Source organism: Hydra vulgaris, chromosome 03 (genome assembly GCF_038396675.1).
Source record: "Hydra vulgaris chromosome 03, alternate assembly HydraT2T_AEP".
NCBI classification, from domain to species: Eukaryota; Metazoa; Cnidaria; class Hydrozoa; order Anthoathecata; family Hydridae; genus Hydra; species Hydra vulgaris.
In genome coordinates this window covers 52,762,400-52,782,281 of record NC_088922.1, presented here as the reverse complement: position 1 = coordinate 52,782,281, position 19,882 = coordinate 52,762,400, and the positions used below count along the sequence as shown (strand labels likewise).

Here is a 19,882-nt window from a genome sequence, read left to right as displayed (position 1 = left end):
ATTACAAACATTTACATTTCAACTTAAAACCTAAAAGACTTAAATACTAGCACACAACAAACAACATTTTCAAAGCTACAATCGAACTTCTATAATTCAAAAAATTATTTAAATTGAATAAATTGAATTTTTTTTTGAATTCTTTTGTCCTATCAGGAGGTTGTTTGTAGGAGTACTTATATAATTCAAAAACTCTTGTTTTTGAACATATTTTGAAACTTCGTATTTTACTGCAAACTAGCCTTTTTGCGAGAAAGGACCTTTTAACTTTATGCTACGTTAATTAGTTTAATGATCGTTTAAAAATTTTTTTCTTCAAAGTTTGGTTTATAAATTATAAACTTTCTGGAGATTCTGGATCTTCTCTATCTTCTGCAGATTCTTGATTTTTTAAACAATGACACTTTTTCATTACTATACAATTAATGATCTAGGGTTATTCAAATTTCTCACATATTTTTTAAAATGGTCTAACATAACCTTGCTATGTTGTTTAAACCATTATGCACGTATTTTTAAAAACTTCGTCATTTGTAGTGAAGACTTTGTTAAAAACATTTTTTTTTTACTTTATTTCTTTACTTTATTTGGAATTAAGACGTCTTTAATTACTCAATTATCCGCTATAAAAAAAATTTCAATTCCTTCAACATTGCTAACTGATTCGTAACTTTCACTAAATTAAAATTAATTTTCTTAAGATTTAATCAAACCATTAACTTCCTCTGCAAATTGTTTCTTCGTTCGGATTGATGCTGATGTCATAGATAAATCTTAATACCTAATTTCGACGAAATCTCGCAGAATTGTAATTTTTTGTTGAATTTCTTCGTGACAGACTTTTTAGCGTTTTGTTTAATTTCTGAAACAGCCAGACACCCATTTTTTACATATTCAGGTTCTGATGTTTGCTCTAACCAGTACTTTGCAACAATATTAGGTGTGGTTTAAAATTTAAAGAAGTATCGGTTATTAGATCTGTTGTCATTTGATCTATTGGTACATCTTTTTTTTGATCATCTCAAAACTAATTTAGGGTTTACTTTGTTTGGTTCCATTTTATTTAATTGTAAATTTTGTTCCATTTTATTTAATTGTGAAAAAAATTCATCAAATGTACGACATCCCGATAACTTTTGCTTGATTCTTGGCCCATGGTGTGACTTAAGCATTCCTGTCAATTTTACCCAATATTGAAATAGGCATTTAATAAAAACGCTACAAGAAATTCTTAAATGCTTAGTATTTAAAAACAACATAAAAACACATGTAAAATGATATTATAGTATGGTTTTACTTACCTTTTATCCAAAGTTTTACAGCAACAAAAAAACCAAAATGAGTTTAATTTATGTCCGTCGTATTGTATTGCATTATTTAAACTTAATATTATGCGGATATAAAAGTTATATCTGTTCATTCAATATCTGGCTGCAGTATCTGTTAAAATAATTTAAACAATAGTCAACGTGTAACAGGTAAAAGCATTTAATCTAACATGGCAAGTAGGTAATATATTACCTACATGTCTTACAATACTGTTTAACACATACCACATAACACATGCCTTACAATACTTTTTTGAATTTTTTTTTTTAGTTTTAAAGGTGCTCCAAGAAGTTTCAATGGTCTTATCACAAATAAGACCATTGAAATTTATATAAATATTTTAATAGACTTGCGTATTACGATAATAAAGATAATCCATTTTTTACTGTCATTCCTGCATCTTCCTGCAACTTTCGCATTTTTTTTGCCACGGTAAGTTTGCACGTTTTTGCTTAGGGATGTGTACTGAAATGCCTGGCAGTCAATTTTTTTTCTAAATTTTATTCTACTTTGTTGATACTTTATCTTGATGCAAAATAAAATAAAAGAGGTTATCATACTTTTTAAAATCCAGAGATTTTGGGTTTTTAAATCATGCGGCGTCCCGAGATTTCTGAACCTCGGAACTCGGGATTGCAAATCTAGATAAAATTTTTAAACTCTTTTATCAGTTTATTTAATGTTCTTCTTTAAAACTACTCGTCTTATCTAATTGACACAGATCTTGAATCAGATCTGTGTCGATATGAAACAGAAACAGATCCAATAATCAAATAATGTTTTGCTCTTTGCAAGCACATTTTAGTTTTTTTTGTTTTAAACAAAACGTTTTGTTTAACATCAATCAAAGAGAGCCTATAAAAATCAATCAAAGTGAGTCTAAAAACACCAATTAAAATCTAAATTGTTATTTCAACAAGTTGTTTTAGTTTATACAAATTATCAGTCAATAGACGTAATTTATTGAGACAATTTGTAAGAACCTTTTCTAATTAATCTCTAAATAAAAATTAATTTAAGAAAGAGAATAAAATATTTCCTTAAAGAAAGCATCTGCTAATCCCCATTTTGAGGTAAACTATTTTTTGTTTAAACTTAAATTTTTGTTTAAAAACTTTGTAAAAATTTGTTTAATCTTAAAACCTACGCTCATTTAATCTCTAGTATTTTGCTAGATATTTTTTCTAATGCATTTCCAAAATATATTGCTTGATATTTTAAAATGCTGTTTACAGGAAGTAATTCCTTTTAAATGCTTTAGGTCATGTTAGGTTCAGGATTATCTCAATCACCCTGCTACTGGTATCCCAGTACTACCTGCCCCATGCACTGCTGCCTTGTAGAGTTTGCTTTTTAGGCTAGGAAAAATAAACTCTAACTTGAAAATCTCCTGCCTTTGAGCTATTGATTGAATAAAGGCTAGAGATGGTGTCTCGATAAAAATGACAACTGCATTCAGCTACTGCCTTGTAAAAGGCCTCCTAGGCAAAGGCATAAGAAGTAAGCAGAATAATTCTGCAAGCCCGTTTTAAACTCTTTCTTTATCAATTAGAATGATGTAGATGTAAACCTGTGTTACACTGTTTTCTGCCTAAAATGATAAATGCTGGATCTTCTTGTGCCTCCTTGATAGTGGCTATGCAACACTTCTTGTTATCTCCTAATGAGGGTACAGCTCTAAAACTCAATTTAATGATTCTATGGCCGGCTAGTAATGTTTTTCCAAACCCTGTGGTAGCTCAGAGTTTGGGAAACCATTACTTACGGGAAACCAGCTGATTCCATCAACAGCTGTAAAATACTAAAGTATTAACAGTGCCATGTTGCGCATAGATGGTGTTCCTGTTGATGCTTTTGGGCCATGCTCTATCTATTAGTAAAGTTCTCTTTAAACTTAAATCAGGCTAAAAGAAATCCAAAATATTTAACATAAAAAACCATCCCTACCATCTAGCTTTTTTAGTACATCTTTTACAAACGTTTGTGGTCTGCAAAGCAACCTTCCATCAATTGAATCCTACCTCTAACAAAATTCTTCAGACTTGCTTGCTCTTAGAGAGACGAATTTAAATTCCGCTATTCCTTCTTCAGATGTCAGTGTTGATGGGTACTATTCTTTGGTTCACAAAGACCACAATTGTTGCATGCTTGGCTTAGGGTATACATATGCATAAACTAACTTTCACTGTCGTGAAATCAGGTTTGAATCCTTTGACCATTCTTTTATGTGCTTCAAGCACCTCTTCACTCTATCACCTTTCTCTTCGTTGTTTATCGTTCTCTTTCTTCCCAAGACTGCACTCTTAGATGTAATTTCTGATCAAATTAAACATGCCCTTTCTCTTAACTTCTCCGCCAATATTGTTATTATTGATGACTTTAATGCTAATCACATTGAATAATTCTGGCGCTACTGACTCTGCTGACACTAAAGCCTATAACTTCTGCATTTCTCAATCTCTTACTCAGATAGTTAACTTTATGACTAGTTTTCCTGACAACCCTAACCCTTTACCTTCACTCCTTGATTTATGTCTTGCCTCTGACCCTAGCTAATATTTAGTTTCTCCTTTTTCTCCCTTAAGTGTTTCTGACCATGCAATGATCTCTATAAATCTTTCATCTTGTACTACTTTTTTGGACCCAATCATTGCACTACTTACTACTACCCTAAAGCTGACTGGGATTCTAACTGTGATTTTCTTCGTGACGGTCCTTGCTTTGATGTCTTTTCTCTCACAGCTGATAAATGTGCCTCCTATGTAACCTCCTGGATTAAGGCAGGAATAGAAGCTTTTGCTCCTTCTCGTCGGTTTCAATTCAAGTCTCATTATACTCCATGGGTTTCACCTTCTTGTGCAGCTATTATATTTAATTGTAGCCATTACTTTTAAGCTTGAAAAGAATAACTCTCTTGAGAACAAACGGCTATTTATAAATGCAAGAAACTGATTTAAAAGACTGCTGTATGATGCTGAGCTCCATTATTCTTAGTTTACTAAACGTCATATCTCATCTCAGAAGTTAGGATCTAGAGACTTTCGGAAAATCTTCAACAGTGTTATTACCAAGGGTAGGTCTAACATTCCATCTCTTATACATGGAACTGATCTTATTTCCTCTCCCAAGGATAAAAAAGAACTATTTGCAAAGAACTTTTCTTTTAATTATACTTTCGAGTATTATGTCTACTCTCTTCCTTCTATTCCAATTAAACAGTTAAACCTATTTTTAGGCATTCAAATTACTCCTACTTCCGTTGCTAAAGTATTGTCTTAATTTAACTCTTCTACGACTTGTGATCCAGACAACATTCCTGTGAAAATCTTAACTCTCTCCAATTCTCTTTAAACTATTTAATAAGTGCTTGACTGAGTCTTGTTTTCCTGCCTGCTGGAAAATGGCATCTGTTATTCCAAATTTTCAAAAACTCCGGATAACATTCCGACTCTAATTATCATCAGATCAGTCTTCTTTCTGTTATTTGCAAGGTCTTTGAATCTTTGATCAACAAATTTCTCACGTCCCATCTTGAGTCAAATAACTTTCTGTCAGACAATCAATATGGTCTTTGATTCTCTCGCTCTACGGCTGACTTGCTAACTGCTGTAGCTGAAAGATTTTGTTGTGCATTAGATGGAAGCGAAGAGGCCCGGGCTATTGCACTTGACGTATCTAAAGCTTTTAAAAAAGTTTGGCGTGTTGGTCTTCTCCATAAATTTGTTTCATATGGTGTATCTGGAAAAGTTTTTGAGATTATCAAGTTGTTTCTTTCGAACCACTTTATTAAAGTCATCCACGAAGGCCAACACACTTCTTCATTTTGAGTAACTTCTTGGATATTTCAATGTTCTATTCTTGATTCTGTTTTATTTTTTATCTACATTAATTATCTTCCTGACAAACTTACATCTAAGTAGCTCTTTTTGCTGGTGACTCAACTTTATACTCCTGTCTTGACAAATAGTCTTCTCTTTTCGATCGCTTTGAATAGGCAGCCGATCTTAAATCTGATCAACACCAATCTGTAACAGATTGGTACTTGCAGTGGCTTATGACTTTTAACTTTAACAAAACTCAGCTATTTATTGCAAACAAATATCACTATACTGTCAGCATGTCCTGTCCCATATTAACAAATAGCAACCTTCTCAATGAACCGTCTGCTTGGATTACCGTTCATTGCTGGTCTCCCATAGAAGCCATATATAAAATCAGTTGGTGAATTAGCATCTGCTAATATTGCTTCTCTTTATTGTGATCGCCATTTTCTTACTCCTAATTCCATTCTCAACCTCTACAAATCTCATATTCATCCCTGTATGGAATACTGTAATCATACTTGGCTGGTTCTTCAAATGATTCTCTTTTTTTTTCTAGAAAAAGTCCAAAAACGCAAACGTAATTAGACCCGCTCTATCTGCCAAGCTTGAGCCTCTCTCCAATCGTCGTAAAGTTGCATCTCGTTTTTCTTTTCTACAAATACTATCATGGTCGCTGCTCAAAGAAGCTATTATCTCAAGTTCCATCAACTAAAACTCATTTTTGCTTGACTTGTCATTCAGCAAAGCCTCATTCTTTTACTGTATCTGTTCCCGCATGCTCTAAAAACTTTACTCGTCTAGTTTTTTCCCCCACACTTCCACCCTTTCGTACTTTCTCCCATCTTCATATTTTCCTGACTCATACAACCTACAACTTTTGAAGTCTTTCCTTGCTCTATAACTCTATTCTTTTTTATTCTAGTAACTCTCAACTTAATAGTGGTTGCTTGCAGCCTTGTTGGGCGTGAATCAAAATAAAATTAAAAAAAAAGGATTTATAATATAATTTGAAATTTAATTATAAAATTAAACTTCAAATTTTATCAAAACTTATTTTGATAAAGAACTATTCTAGCTTCATTAAAATAATGATAATTTTAATTAGGACTTGCAGATTATAGAAAGATCTATAGAAAATTATAGCGTTAATAAATAAACAATTACACCACATTAATAAGCGCATTATTATTTTTAATGGACATCTGTCCAACCTTAACTACATCATTAAATTTACTAACCATCATTAACTGCATAATAACAATTTTCATTGGATATCTGTTCAAACTTAAATAAACTTTCCCACATATCTTTTATATTTAGTGAATATTATTATTATTGTTATTATTATTAAAATATTCTTCAATAGAAGTTGTTAGCTTTAATGAATTGGACATTCAACAAGGCCCTAGTATAGTATATATACTTTCTTTTGGTGGAGCGACAAAAACCATTTTATTTGTTTTTAAATTCGTTTACAGAATGTGAGGAAACAAGTAGACTCGACATTCCGTTGAGATGCAATTCTATTAGGTTGGAAGTTATGTCTATGTGAGTTATTTGAAATTTCTGTGACAATGGCATGGTTGTGGATATTGTTTCATAAGTTTCCTGCAGGACAATTTGAAAAACAAGCATATGTTATATTTGGTATTAGAAACTTGACTTCATAAAAGTTTTTGTGGATTTTGAAATACTGAATCAAATTGCCTCTCATTCGTCTTTTGGAATGTGTAGTTAATCCCAAATTTGCCAACCAAGATTCGTATTTCATGTTTCTTACTTGAGAAACTAGTTTAGTTGCTCTGCGTTAAATTGTTTTGAGTTTTTCAATATCTTTCTTTAAATATGGGTTCCATACTAGAGCGCAAAAACTCAAGCAGCGAGTATACATAGGTAGTATATAGTTTTAAAAACATAATTGGATTCAAATCAATAAAAGTTCTTTTAAGAATATCAAGCGTCTGGTTAGCTTTTAATGCTTCATTATTTATTCGATCAGATTACTGAAGTTTGTTGTTGAAATAAACTCCTAGCGACATTTAAATATCGACGTTTTTAAAAGGAATAGGAGTGTTTGATGAGTTAAGAATACCAAGAGTAGTCTAAAACATTGAAACCACCATAAAAGCTCATTAATTTGCATTTATTTATATTAAATTTTATGCTCCAAATTTTAGACCAATGTAGTAAGACGCCTATATCCTTTTGGATTTGTTCTAGATCAGATAAGCTTTTGATTTTTGCAATTAATTGAGTGTCATCAGCAAATAACTTACAGAAATTAGATAAAAACTCAGGCATATCAATAATAAAAATTTAGATCAGATCATTTTTAAAATAATCTAGGAGATAATTATAATGAAGAGCGGCTAAATTGGAAAGACACTAAAATAGCAACCATCTATTTTTTATAGTTTTATTTGGACATCTGTCCAAGTTGCGTAAAAACTATACTAATCCTTTGCCTTGTTGTAATTACTTCTATTGTACTTTCTTCAATTTAAATTACCAGTCATTCACATCTGATAAAAATAACTTTTTTTTGATTCTCTACTCTTTAGACAAATTTTTAATATAAATTAAGTAAATACGTTTATCATACGTCAGTTTATTAACTGCGTCAAATTCAGGTTGGTGTGGTTTAAGTATTGTCAACTGGTTTAAGTATCGTCTTTAACTTTAATTTCTAGTCAACCTCAGTTTTGCAAATCGTTATGCACTGAACTTTTTAAAACGACCAAAATTATTCTCCTTAAATCTATTTATAAATAACCAGCTGATATTTTGAAAAAATTTTCTAAGAAATTTTTTAATCGAAACTAACATAACAAGAAAATATGTTTATAAATTAGGATGAATAAAGGTTTACTCAAACTTTCAAATTAAAAATAAAAACTTTATAAAATATATTTAAAACAGAAACCATGTAAAAATGAAATAAACTATAAGAAATTATCAAAATGCTATTAATAGTCTAAAAATATAAAAGTGCAGGTATTTGATAAAATTAGCATGAATGTAGTTAAATCAGTCTTTAATATTATTAAAACGTCACTGTTTCACATTTTTAATCTTTTAAGTATAGTATTGCAATCTTTTATTTAAGTATGGTATTTAAGTATGGTATTGTGCTAAATAAATCAAAAACTTCTGAAATTAAATTACAGACTTCTATCTTGCTTGTCAACAATACTTCTCAAAATTACTGGAGCGTAAAAAATTACGCGTGTCAGATTTTATAGCTATATTTTAGCTGTGAACATTTGCTTTTCAATAAACAATTTGGCTTCAAAAAAAACGTTTTAAACATTTAAAATTCTGAATTTTTTAACGGATCATGCTGAAATCAAACCGGATATTATTTAAAAAAATTTACCTTTTGGTTTGATTTTGATTTTTTTCCCTGCCAAACAGGAAACAATAAATAGTTTATAAAGCAATTAAAACAAATGATCATTATTAAGTGACTCGTGCGCGAATAGTGCACGATACTTTTTTTTTCAATGTCACTTATTCTCACAACTTTATTTATTAAAGAGTTTGTTTTTTTAAAATAAACAAAACTCAAAAAAAAAATTTATTTCGAGTACTATCTTTAGCGCAATAGACTATTTTTTTCATAAAAAACTTTTATTGGTTCTAAAAAGTTTTAAGTACTCATGTGCTTTTCAAAATGATTTTTTAAACTTGTTTTAAATTTACTTGTAAATTTAGATTATGTTTCTGCAATAAAATAATTACATACAGATGACCAATAGGAGACCGATCCTCACAAGATTTCCATCAGTTTTAGAGCTGTACTAAAATGGGAATAAGATTCGAAACAATAGGCTATTGTAGTGAGGTCCAATTATATTGCAATATTGAGTAGTATGGCCTGGAAAAATAAAAAGACGCATTCAAGGAGGTTTGTTGCAAAATAACGCCCATTGTTGAGCGGTGTTAATATAGGGCCCCTCAAAATGTTATTTGCAATACATTCCTAAGAATGGGGGATCATCATATATTCAATACTTTATTCTAATTGGCTATTTATTTTATCTCTACTTCCTCCTATATTCAACGTATTAATACAGTTATATTATATTTATGGTACTGAAATAATATTTAGTCAAGTTAGTTATTATTGTAGGGCGCTGGTGGTAATTTGTTTTATTACTTTTTACGAGCCTATTTAGTTTTTATAAGGCTAGCATAGCACTATTTTATACCATTTATTTTTCTCAACATTTTTATTTTCTATTTATTTATTTTCTTTCTTATTTTTCTTTTGGTTACTCTATCATTTTTGCAATCATATAATCAATCATAAGTTGCATTTTTAATAACTTACGTGTGACCTTAAATTTGTCAATTATTCCACAAATATTTATTTTATCTACAATGTCCTCAAGCAGTTCCTTATTTAATAAGAAAAAATATTACCACTTTTAGTAAATAAAAAATTATTTACATAAATTGTTAAACTTTTTAAGTTGCATTAATTTATCATGAAATTATTTGACTTAAAAGTATTATTTTAAAGGGTTTGGAAAACATTATATTATGTTAATAAGTAAAGTAGTATAGTAAACAGTAGTAAGCAAAAGTACACATTTATGTCTTAAAACTAAACAAAATTTTTATTCTTTTTTTTATTTTCTGACTGTTTTCAATAACTATTTCATTCCCTGATTTTTTCTAACAAATTCAGAAAATAAATTTTTTTTTTGTAAAATGATTTAACTTTTTTTATTGTAAATGTATTGTGGGTGAAGCGCTAAATATTAATATGATGCTCGGCGTTGTATGGAGTATTTATTTCTATCGCGTTTTCTAGCGTCTGAGACTTTTTGCCATTATATAAATATATTAAAATTTTAAATTAAAAAGTTGCTACATGTTGCTGGATGTTGTACTTTTAACTCATTTAAAACTTATCACTAAAGAAAAAGTAGAAAAAAAATTGTATAGATATAAAATAGGTTAAGAAAAAATTATGTAGTTATAAAATAAAATATTTTAAGTTTGGTGTTCAGTCTTATTAAAATAATTTTTTTTGTTAAATTTATTTGTCTATAGGTTCTTGAAATACCACCGAGAGGAGTTGATAATCACGAGGTGATCTTTATTAAAATGATATTTATTGAAAAAGTTTTTGCTGACTTTCTTGTCGACAGCGTTTTAGTCGGGCATCAACTCTAAATGTGGTGTGCATTGATAATAACTCAAAATAAACTAGCTTTAGGGTAACATATACAGTATAATACAGTGATAACATTTGGCAAAAATATAAGTAGGAGTGTGTGAAAAAAGCAATATTTTAAAAAGGCTTTCAAAATGTTTTTAAGATTTTATTTAACGCTTCAACATTTTAAAAGGATGTTTTGTTAAAAATGTAAGAGAGAGAGAGAGAGAGAGAGAGAGAGAGAGAGAGAGAGAGAGAGAGAGAGAGACTGATTGATAGACAAGTAGTAAATGGGAATGGGGAGGGGAAAATAATAAATAATGTGAGTTATATAGGCCGATTCAAGACTCTTCATATTAAAACCTGTAATTAGAAATATTACTTGATAATATAAGTTTATACAATATAAGTTTATACAATATATGATGTATTTTTTTGTCAAGGGGAGATTTTTTACTACACCCCCGGATTAAATGCTAAATTTAGGAGATCTTTTCGTATGTCTTTTATCTGTTTCTTTAAAATAAATATTTGTTCTAGTCAGCATACACAATTTTGTTTCTTTTTGAAAGAAACGTTTATATAGCAAACTGCAATACTTTACATAAAAGTTTTTAGACTTTTAAATGACCAAGCTACTCTATCGTAAAATTTTCAAAAATAAATAATATTTTTAAATAAATAAAACCTTTAAAAACAAATTTGAAGTAATATAGAAAAATTAAACTTAATATTTAAAGTAAAACAACAAAATCATACATGAAACGTTTGCTTCTTCGTATTACATTGCTTAATCTACTTTTAAAACTGCTCTGTGTCGGTTCATCATTCTGAATTTCTTCCTCCAAAATTGTATCTTGATTTGATGTCATGACTTGATCTAAAATCGACAAAGAAATACTAGATAAATGCGAATATATTTTTTTTTAAATAACTATTTCATTGCTTACATATTTCTTAAACTTTTATAAATAAGGTTTTTCTCTCCTCTACTTTATTTCTAACAATAATTCATAATATATATAATTAATAATATATTCACTAGTTTTAATCTTTAAAACCTGTTTAAACTATGTTTTACTAAATTGTTAATACATATTAAAAACTTAATATTTAAAAAAACAAATTCAAAAGTAGAACCTCCTCTTATAGGTTTAACTATATCACAAGCTTTGCGATGAAAGACAATGTAACATAAAAGTAAATTTTTGTACAATCAATAAAGTTTGTAAAGTAAACAAAAAATGCAAAACTTTTTTTTTTTTATTTTTCAATTTTTATCGAGCATATTTATTAAATTCAAAGTTAATACAGAGTTCGAATGTAAAAGAAACAAAACATAACAGTACGCTAAACTATAGGTTATTATTTAGCGTTTTTACTTGTAATTAAAATTAAAGAAAAGTCCAAACTTTTTTCAAAACTATTATTGCTTTAAGCACAAATTACTACAGTAACTACTCGCAAAATAGCTAATAACTATTTTTATTATTATTATCAATATTTGTAAGTAATTGTATAGCACATTTAGAGATTAAAACGTAATGATTATTTTTCACCTAAAAGAAATCTCGAATTACTTCTACCAAAAAGAAAAAAATTACTTTGAGTTTATACGGTTTAGTGGTATACGGAAACCATATCTTAATTTTTAATCATCTAGTTAAATAAACATCTAACAAACCTGATTTTCCGTAGTTACACTTTAAAAGAATTAGAAATTAATACTTTGAATACATACAATTCCCACAGGATAAAACTCTTTTTTATGTTTTTTAACAATTAACTTTACTACTAAAATAATTTAATAAATTGTTTAAGCTGTTTAGATAAAAGTTGTCAATACGCAAGTAACTCCTGAATATACATTTTTTAGTTTAAAGATAAATTATTTTATAGTGATGTACATGCATAAATTGGACAGTATCTGAACGACTGCGATAAAAATTTTATCTGGCGGTTTTTTAAAAATATTTCAAAACATTACCGCAAAATTTATTTTGCGGTGAAAATCGGTAACAGTTCTCTGTATTTTATAGCAATCTTAAAACGTTTTCTTTCAGCATGTTGTTTCAACAACGTTGTTTCAGCACATCTCCACAACTACATTATTTTATATAAAAAAAATTATATTCTTTTAAATCATTGCTTTTATGCAACCAAAACTGGATCAAATCTAATGATCAAGTTTAGCAAATGACTGTCAGCAACATTGCATCTCGGAAAAACCACAGATACACTGCGCCTGATTTTCACATGGGCGTAGACAAAAGGGTGCTTGAATACCCAAGCCCCCTACCTCACACACATAAACTCACACACATGCATAAATACCTGAGAACGCACTTTTGTTTGTTGTGCCCCTAAACTATTTTTTTTTTATATGAACAATTTTTAAATATCTAATAATAGCAAAATTAAATAATTAATGAATAATAAAAACAAAAATGTGCAGATAATTGTAAACGCATCTACAGAATAACATCAAAGAATAATAGTTATATTAATATAAAAACATCAAAGGAACACACTTTGTTAAAATCATTAGAACATTGCATTGCAACTAATAAAAAATTGTTTCCTTTACATAAATTAAATTTATGATTCAACTTATTTCAAATTAAATTATATTTACTCTTCTTGTTTCTTTGTATCGGAGGTTATTCTGAGTCGCTTTCAAGCTTGAAACAAGCTTTATAGAATTTTATTTTTAAAACTATATTTAATTAATTAATATTTTTTATAACAGTTTAATAATTAAAAACTTTAATTATTATGGTTTTTCTAATGTCAAAAGAATTATATTTATGACAAAGTAGTTTTTTGAAAAATATTTTAAATATGCTTACGTTTATAAGAGTCTTAAAGGTAAGCTCGTCCTAAAAGCGCTTGTAATTGCTTTATTTAATGCAATTAAAATCTCGTTTATGCATTCCTTAGTTTGAAATTTGTTTAAAAGAATCTTGTAATAATTGTAGTAACATTACGTAACAATATTTTATTTGTTTTACTCTAAATAACAAAATTTGTCTGGGAAATGTTCCAAACGACAGAAGGAAATTATGGAAAGGACATATAAACTTATCACTAAGGTTTTCTTATGCAAAAACCACCGTACTGTCTCAGAGAGTAATAAAGTGGCAAAAATTCCCAATTTTAAATAATGTAATTTTGCGACATTTTTATTTACAGTTCAAAATGATGTTCAGGCCAAAAAAAAAATATTTTCTCTTAAACTATCGATTATTGGGGATTATTTTATATCTAATAAAAGAACAATTTGAGAAATCATACAAAAAATATTTTTATTTGTATATATAAACCATGATTTAAAGACATGTAAAACTTGAGTTTTTTTATAAACTTCTCTGTTTAAAGTTTAAGTAAACTATAAAAAAAATTCCACGTTATTCTTCGGTGTTTCCAATTTTTTTTTTTTTTTTTCTGTTTACACTAACCAAAAGCAATATAAAAAAATCCAGCTGCACAAAATTGCTCCATTTTGTTTAATTCGCATTTGAAATTTTGACTGATTATTCAAAAAATAAAAAAAAATACAGTTTTTTTCTTCCGAAATACAGGTTTTTTCCTAAAATCCTTAAAAAACCATAGTTCATCTGATGCTACTCCTGCCACTTTTAAAAACTAAACTTTGTTTACCGAGCTATCCAATATAACGCTACGTAACTAATTTTCCGATTTAACATTACGTAACTACGTTTCCGATATAATGCAACGTAACATAAAATCGATTTTTTCTATTTTCTTTTTAACAACTGAGCAACGGTTTATTAAGTTAAACTATTGATTAAGTATTATTGTTAAATGTAGAAATAACAAGCTATACAAATAACCAACAAATAACTATAAAAAATAATCATTTTATGTGTTACCAATTATATGTATATAAAAATACTTAAAAATTTGAAGTTTTATTTTTTAAATAAAAAAACTTATTTAGCATAATTAACATCTTTTATTTTATAAAATATATTCCACAAACCAATGTTATTAAATATAAATGATTTAAATAAACAAGAGGCTCATACAAAAATTCTCTTCATTAATATTTTGTAACATTAAATATCAAAAGCAGACATGATTACTCATTGAACAAATCGTTTTAATAATTCAACAAACATATTATCCATGAATGAAATGAAAGTCATATTAAGTCTTAATACCGGCAAAGCTGAACTCGTTATTTTCAAATCAAGTTAATCTAAAATCTATAAACACCCTAAACTTCAGACATCTGGCCAAAATATTATTCCTGTTGTTTATTTGAATTTCTTGAAATTAAAATTGACACAAATTATTTTTTCTCTTATCTTAAAGACTTCGCAGTAAAACTGTGTGGATCAAATAGGATGCTAGCCAAAATTCGACATTAAGTTACTTATGAAACTTTATTCAATATATACCATGCAATTTTTGGATCACATCTCAGATATGCTTGTCAGGTTTGGGGATTGAAAGCCAGCCACATGCTTTTTTTAAGATTACCTAATCACTAAAGCAAAGCTTTGATAATAATATAGTTTTAACAATATCGTCCTAGTTCTGACATCCTTTAATTTCTATTCAAAAAACTCAAGTCATGTGATTTTGTTCATCTACCAAATTGTCTATTTAATCATAAACAAGTAAACCTACCTTCTTCTTTCTCTAATTTTTTACCATTAAAAAAAATTTCTAATTTCTACCATTATAAAGATTCTAAGATGCAATCAAAATAAGATGCTGTCAAAATGTTTTTATTTATCTCAGCCAGAGTAAAGTAATTGTAATCGAAGGTAACTGTAATACTGCTTTCAAACAACCGCTGAAAAATTGATCTGGGCAAAAAAAAAATTTAAGTAGTCTTTTTTTGTGTAAAAAGATGCTTAAACTTGGATTTCCTCATATTACTGATTCGATTCGTGATTCGATTCGATTTGCGAATCAAGTCCCGCTTCGATTCAAGATTCAATTTGAAACTAAAAATGTCGATTCGCAGGGGCCTATTATATATATATATATACATATATATATATATATATATATGTAATTCATTTTATTTTACGTCGAATAGGTTAAAAACCTGGCTTATTAAGTGTTAAATGATTGATATATTTTCATATTCGAGTTTATTCAGAGATAAATATATATTTGTAACTCTAAATTTACTTTTAATTCACTAGTTTATAAATTTAAAAGCCTTAAATTAATTTTAGGGAATTTAAAAAATCAGATGCACTTACTATTTCTTTTTTGTTTCATCTTTGCAATAATTTGCATCTTTACGCTTTACATGCCCAAATCACCTCAATCTTCTCTGACGCACCCAATCGTTGCACCCAACACTCATTAATCCTAAGAACATTTCTTCTTATTTTGTATTCTATAGTCTCACCACACAACTATCCAATCGGCATTTATTCTATACTTTCAAAACGCTTGATATTATTAATCTTTATTCTCCTTGTTTTACTTCCATAGATCTTAACACTCTGTGCATGTTTTACTGCCATAGAGTTTAACACTCTGTGTATGTTTGGTGTGTATTAATCTCCATTAATCTTTAATATTGCGCCTCTTTTCTGTGTTTTCATTTTCAACTTTTTAATGCATAACCTTTATCTTATTCATGATAAATCTAAGCCCTTTAGCTTCCCATCCATCTTTTTAACACTAAACTATTAGTATAAATTCTACTTTCTCTGCAATCAGTCACAAATCATCTGCATAAAATAGCTCCCATGGAACTCTTTAGAAAGAAGTATAATAAAATACAAAGAACACTAAGCACTGAACCCTGGTGCACGCCAAACTTCACCCTAAAACTTTCAAGCGTTTTTCTTGAGCCCTGCTGTGACATTTAAACATAGCTATGATTGGCATCCCCAACCATTCTTGATCACCTAAATACCACAAATACGTCTCCTCTTATATTATTCTGTCAAAAGCTTTCTCTATATTAACAAACCAACAACTGTCATCCACAGATTTTTTTTTCAAATACCTTTCTTGAACTTACGTCACAATATATTGCATCCGTTGTTCCCTTTCCTGGCCTATAAACAAAATGTTATTTATAAATATATTGTAAGACAATAAAACCAGCATTAAATCAATTTAAACATGTTATCAAAAAATATATTGCACCATATTTTATTTTTAATAAATTATTCCTCAATATGAACCATATTTTGTTGTATCTCCACCTCTTGTATCAATTGCAAAGATTGGAGACTCGGAACAAAAAACCCTTGGATTTCTCCCCCCCCCCTCCCTCCTGCCCCAAAATGTGAAAGTAATAAGTTAATAAAATATTTTTTGTACTCTTTTCAACTAGATTTATATTCATCGATAGATTTCAAGTTTCATAGTATAATCTCTTACCGTTCAAAAATTATGACCATATAAAACTTGTAACCCCTTTAAACTGAGGGGTTCAAACTTTATATGGTCATAATTTTTGATCGCTGAAATATAATGACATTTTTAAAATAATTTTAACTGTAGTTATTATTATTTTGAAAATATTGTACTAAACTTTTATAGTTCAATTCAAAACTTTGAGTTATCAGTTATTCAAGTTTTTAAGAATTCAAGTGAAAATTTGAAAATTAGACTAAATTTAAATCGAGTCTATATTGAGACTGAAGTCATTTATGTAAGACATTTTGTTACTTACAATTTTCTTATTATAATTAAAAATATGCAAAGATGTTTTTCAATATTCTAAGCTAAGAATTAAATTTAGTAAGTGTACTTGATTTTTTAAATTTAGGTGTAATGCAAATATGTTGATAAATTTAGGTGTAATGCAAATATGTTGATAAATTTAGGTGTAATGCAAATATGTTGATAAATTTAGGTGTAATGCAAATATGTTGATAAATTTAGGTGTAATGCAAATATGTTGATAAATTTAGGTGTAATGCAAATATGTTGATAAATTTAGGTGTAATGCAAATATGTTGATAAATTTAGGTGTAATGCAAATATGTTGATAAATTTAGGTGTAATGCAAATATGTTGATAAATTTAGGTGTAATGCAAATATGTTGATAAATTTAGGTGTAATGCAAATATGTTGATAAATTTAGGTGTAATGCAAATATGTTGATAAATTTAGGTGTAATGCAAATATGTTGATAAATTTAGGTGTAATGCAAATATGTTGATAAATTTAGGTGTAATGCAAATATGTTGATAAATTTAGGTGTAATGCAAATATGTTGATAAATTTAGGTGTAATGCAAATATGTTGATAAATTTAGGTGTAATGCAAATATGTTGATAAATTTAGGTGTAATGCAAATATGTTGATAAATTTAGGTGTAATGCAAATATGTTGATAAATTTAGGTGTAATGCAAATATGTTGATAAATTTAGGTGTAATGCAAATATGTTGATAAATTTAGGTGTAATGCAAATATGTTGATAAATTTAGGTGTAATGCAAATATGTTGATAAATTTAGGTGTAATGCAAATATGTTGATAAATTTAGGTGTAATGCAAATATGTTGATAAATTTAGGTGTAATGCAAATATGTTGATAAATTTAGGTGTAATGCAAATATGTTGATAAATTTAGGTGTAATGCAAATATGTTGATAAATTTAGGTGTAATGCAAATATGTTGATAAATTTAGGTGTAATGCAAATATGTTGATAAATTTAGGTGTAATGCAAATATGTTGATAAATTTAGGTGTAATGCAAATATGTTGATAAATTTAGGTGTAATGCAAATATGTTGATAAATTTAGGTGTAATGCAAATATGTTGATAAATTTAGGTGTAATGCAAATATGTTGATAAATTTAGGTGTAATGCAAATATGTTGATAAATTTAGGTGTAATGCAAATATGTTGATAAATTTAGGTGTAATGCAAATATGTTGATAAATTTAGGTGTAATGCAAATATGTTGATAAATTTAGGTGTAATGCAAATATGTTGATAAATTTAGGTGTAATGCAAATATGTTGATAAATTTAGGTGTAATGCAAATATGTTGATAAATTTAGGTGTAATGCAAATATGTTGATAAATTTAGGTGTAATGCAAATATGTTGATAAATTTAGGTGTAATGCAAATATGTTGATAAATTTAGGTGTAATGCAAATATGTTGATAAATTTAGGTGTAATGCAAATATGTTGATAAATTTAGGTGTAATGCAAATATGTTGATAAATTTAGGTGTAATGCAAATATGTTGATAAATTTAGGTGTAATGCAAATATGTTGATAAATTTAGGTGTAATGCAAATATGTTGATAAATTTAGGTGTAATGCAAATATGTTGATAAATTTAGGTGTAATGCAAATATGTTGATAAATTTAGGTGTAATGCAAATATGTTGATAAATTTAGGTGTAATGCAAATATGTTGATAAATTTAGGTGTAATGCAAATATGTTGATAAATTTAGGTGTAATGCAAATATGTTGATAAATTTAGGTGTAATGCAAATATGTTGATAAATTTAGGTGTAATGCAAATATGTTGATAAATTTAGGTGTAATGCAAATATGTTGATAAATTTAGGTGTAATGCAAATATGTTGATAAAAAGTTTTAGAAACAATAAGTATAGTAGTAAATACATAACATATTTAATTATTAAACTTTTCAATATTTATATTTATATATAAAAAAAATGCTTTAAATAATCCATTATCCCCTATTTATTTGTTACTTTAAATAATTATTTATTAATATCATTATAATCTAATTTTACATAGGTGTATTGCAAAGATGAATCCAGAAAAGGAAAGCACAATCAAAATAAAGATAAGCAAAGTACGTTGGAACTCATCCAAAAGTTTTGAGCTTTGTAAACAACCTGGGCCTGTTTGAATGGACGGAATAGCAGTGGCTAAAAACAAGTCGAAATAGATTTTGGATATATTTATTGTTTTGTTACAAATTTTTGTAATATATTAATTACATCAAATAGATTTTCTTTAAACTTTTTTATGTGTTTGGTTATTAAAAAAATATGGTTCTACAAAAAAAAAAGAAATTCGGAAACCGTATATTTTACGGAATCTATTTCGGTTTCCGAATTTCTTTTTTTTGTGGAACCATATTTTTTTAATAACCAAACACATAAAAAATTTAAAGAAAATCTATTTGATGTAATTAATATATTACAAAAATTTGTAACAAAACAATAAATATATCCAAAATCTATTTCGACTTGTTTTTAGCCGCTGCTATTCCGTCCATTCAAACAGGCCTAGGTTGTTTACAAATCTCAAAACTTTTGGATGAGTTCCAACGTACTTTGCTTATCTTTATTTAGATTGAAAGTGCTGTCTTTTTGCTGACTTGCTTTTTTTTTTTTAATTTGTACGGAATAAATTAAATACCGAACCGTGAATTTTACGGATATTGTCTTAACATTGACTGGTTTTCTTCATTGAATTTACGGCTAAATTTTTAACAGTGCAGCATTCTCAGTAAAATTTCTAATATTTGAGGGATTCTGATTATTTGCGATAATCTTTGTTGTATAATCAATATTTACAACTGCTTAGAAATCCCTACATAGAAGAAATACT

The 19,882-nt window shown here is 28.0% G+C and overlaps 1 protein-coding gene across 9 annotated transcripts in view; it reads right to left on the bottom strand.

The window, feature by feature from the left end:
* The window catches only part of LOC100205121 (uncharacterized), a 65,981-nt gene extending 52,907 nt beyond the window's left edge, over nucleotides 1–13,074 (bottom strand). For 3 of the 9 annotated variants that reach the window (XM_065793638.1, XM_065793644.1, XM_065793646.1), the window contains exons 1-2: nucleotides 11,461–11,589; nucleotides 11,080–11,200 (exon numbers count right to left, since the gene is read on the bottom strand). In XM_065793638.1, the coding sequence (XP_065649710.1) occupies nucleotides 11,080–11,192 (113 nt within the window). In that variant the 5' untranslated portion in view covers nucleotides 11,193–11,200; nucleotides 11,461–11,589. Of the gene's footprint in view, nucleotides 1–11,079; nucleotides 11,201–11,270; nucleotides 11,318–11,460; nucleotides 11,590–11,879; nucleotides 12,112–12,955 lie in introns of those variants that run through there. The other 6 variants (XM_065793642.1, XM_065793641.1, XM_065793639.1 and 3 more) reach the window with 6 other exon arrangements.
* Nucleotides 13,075–19,882: the final 6,808 nt, after the last annotated feature.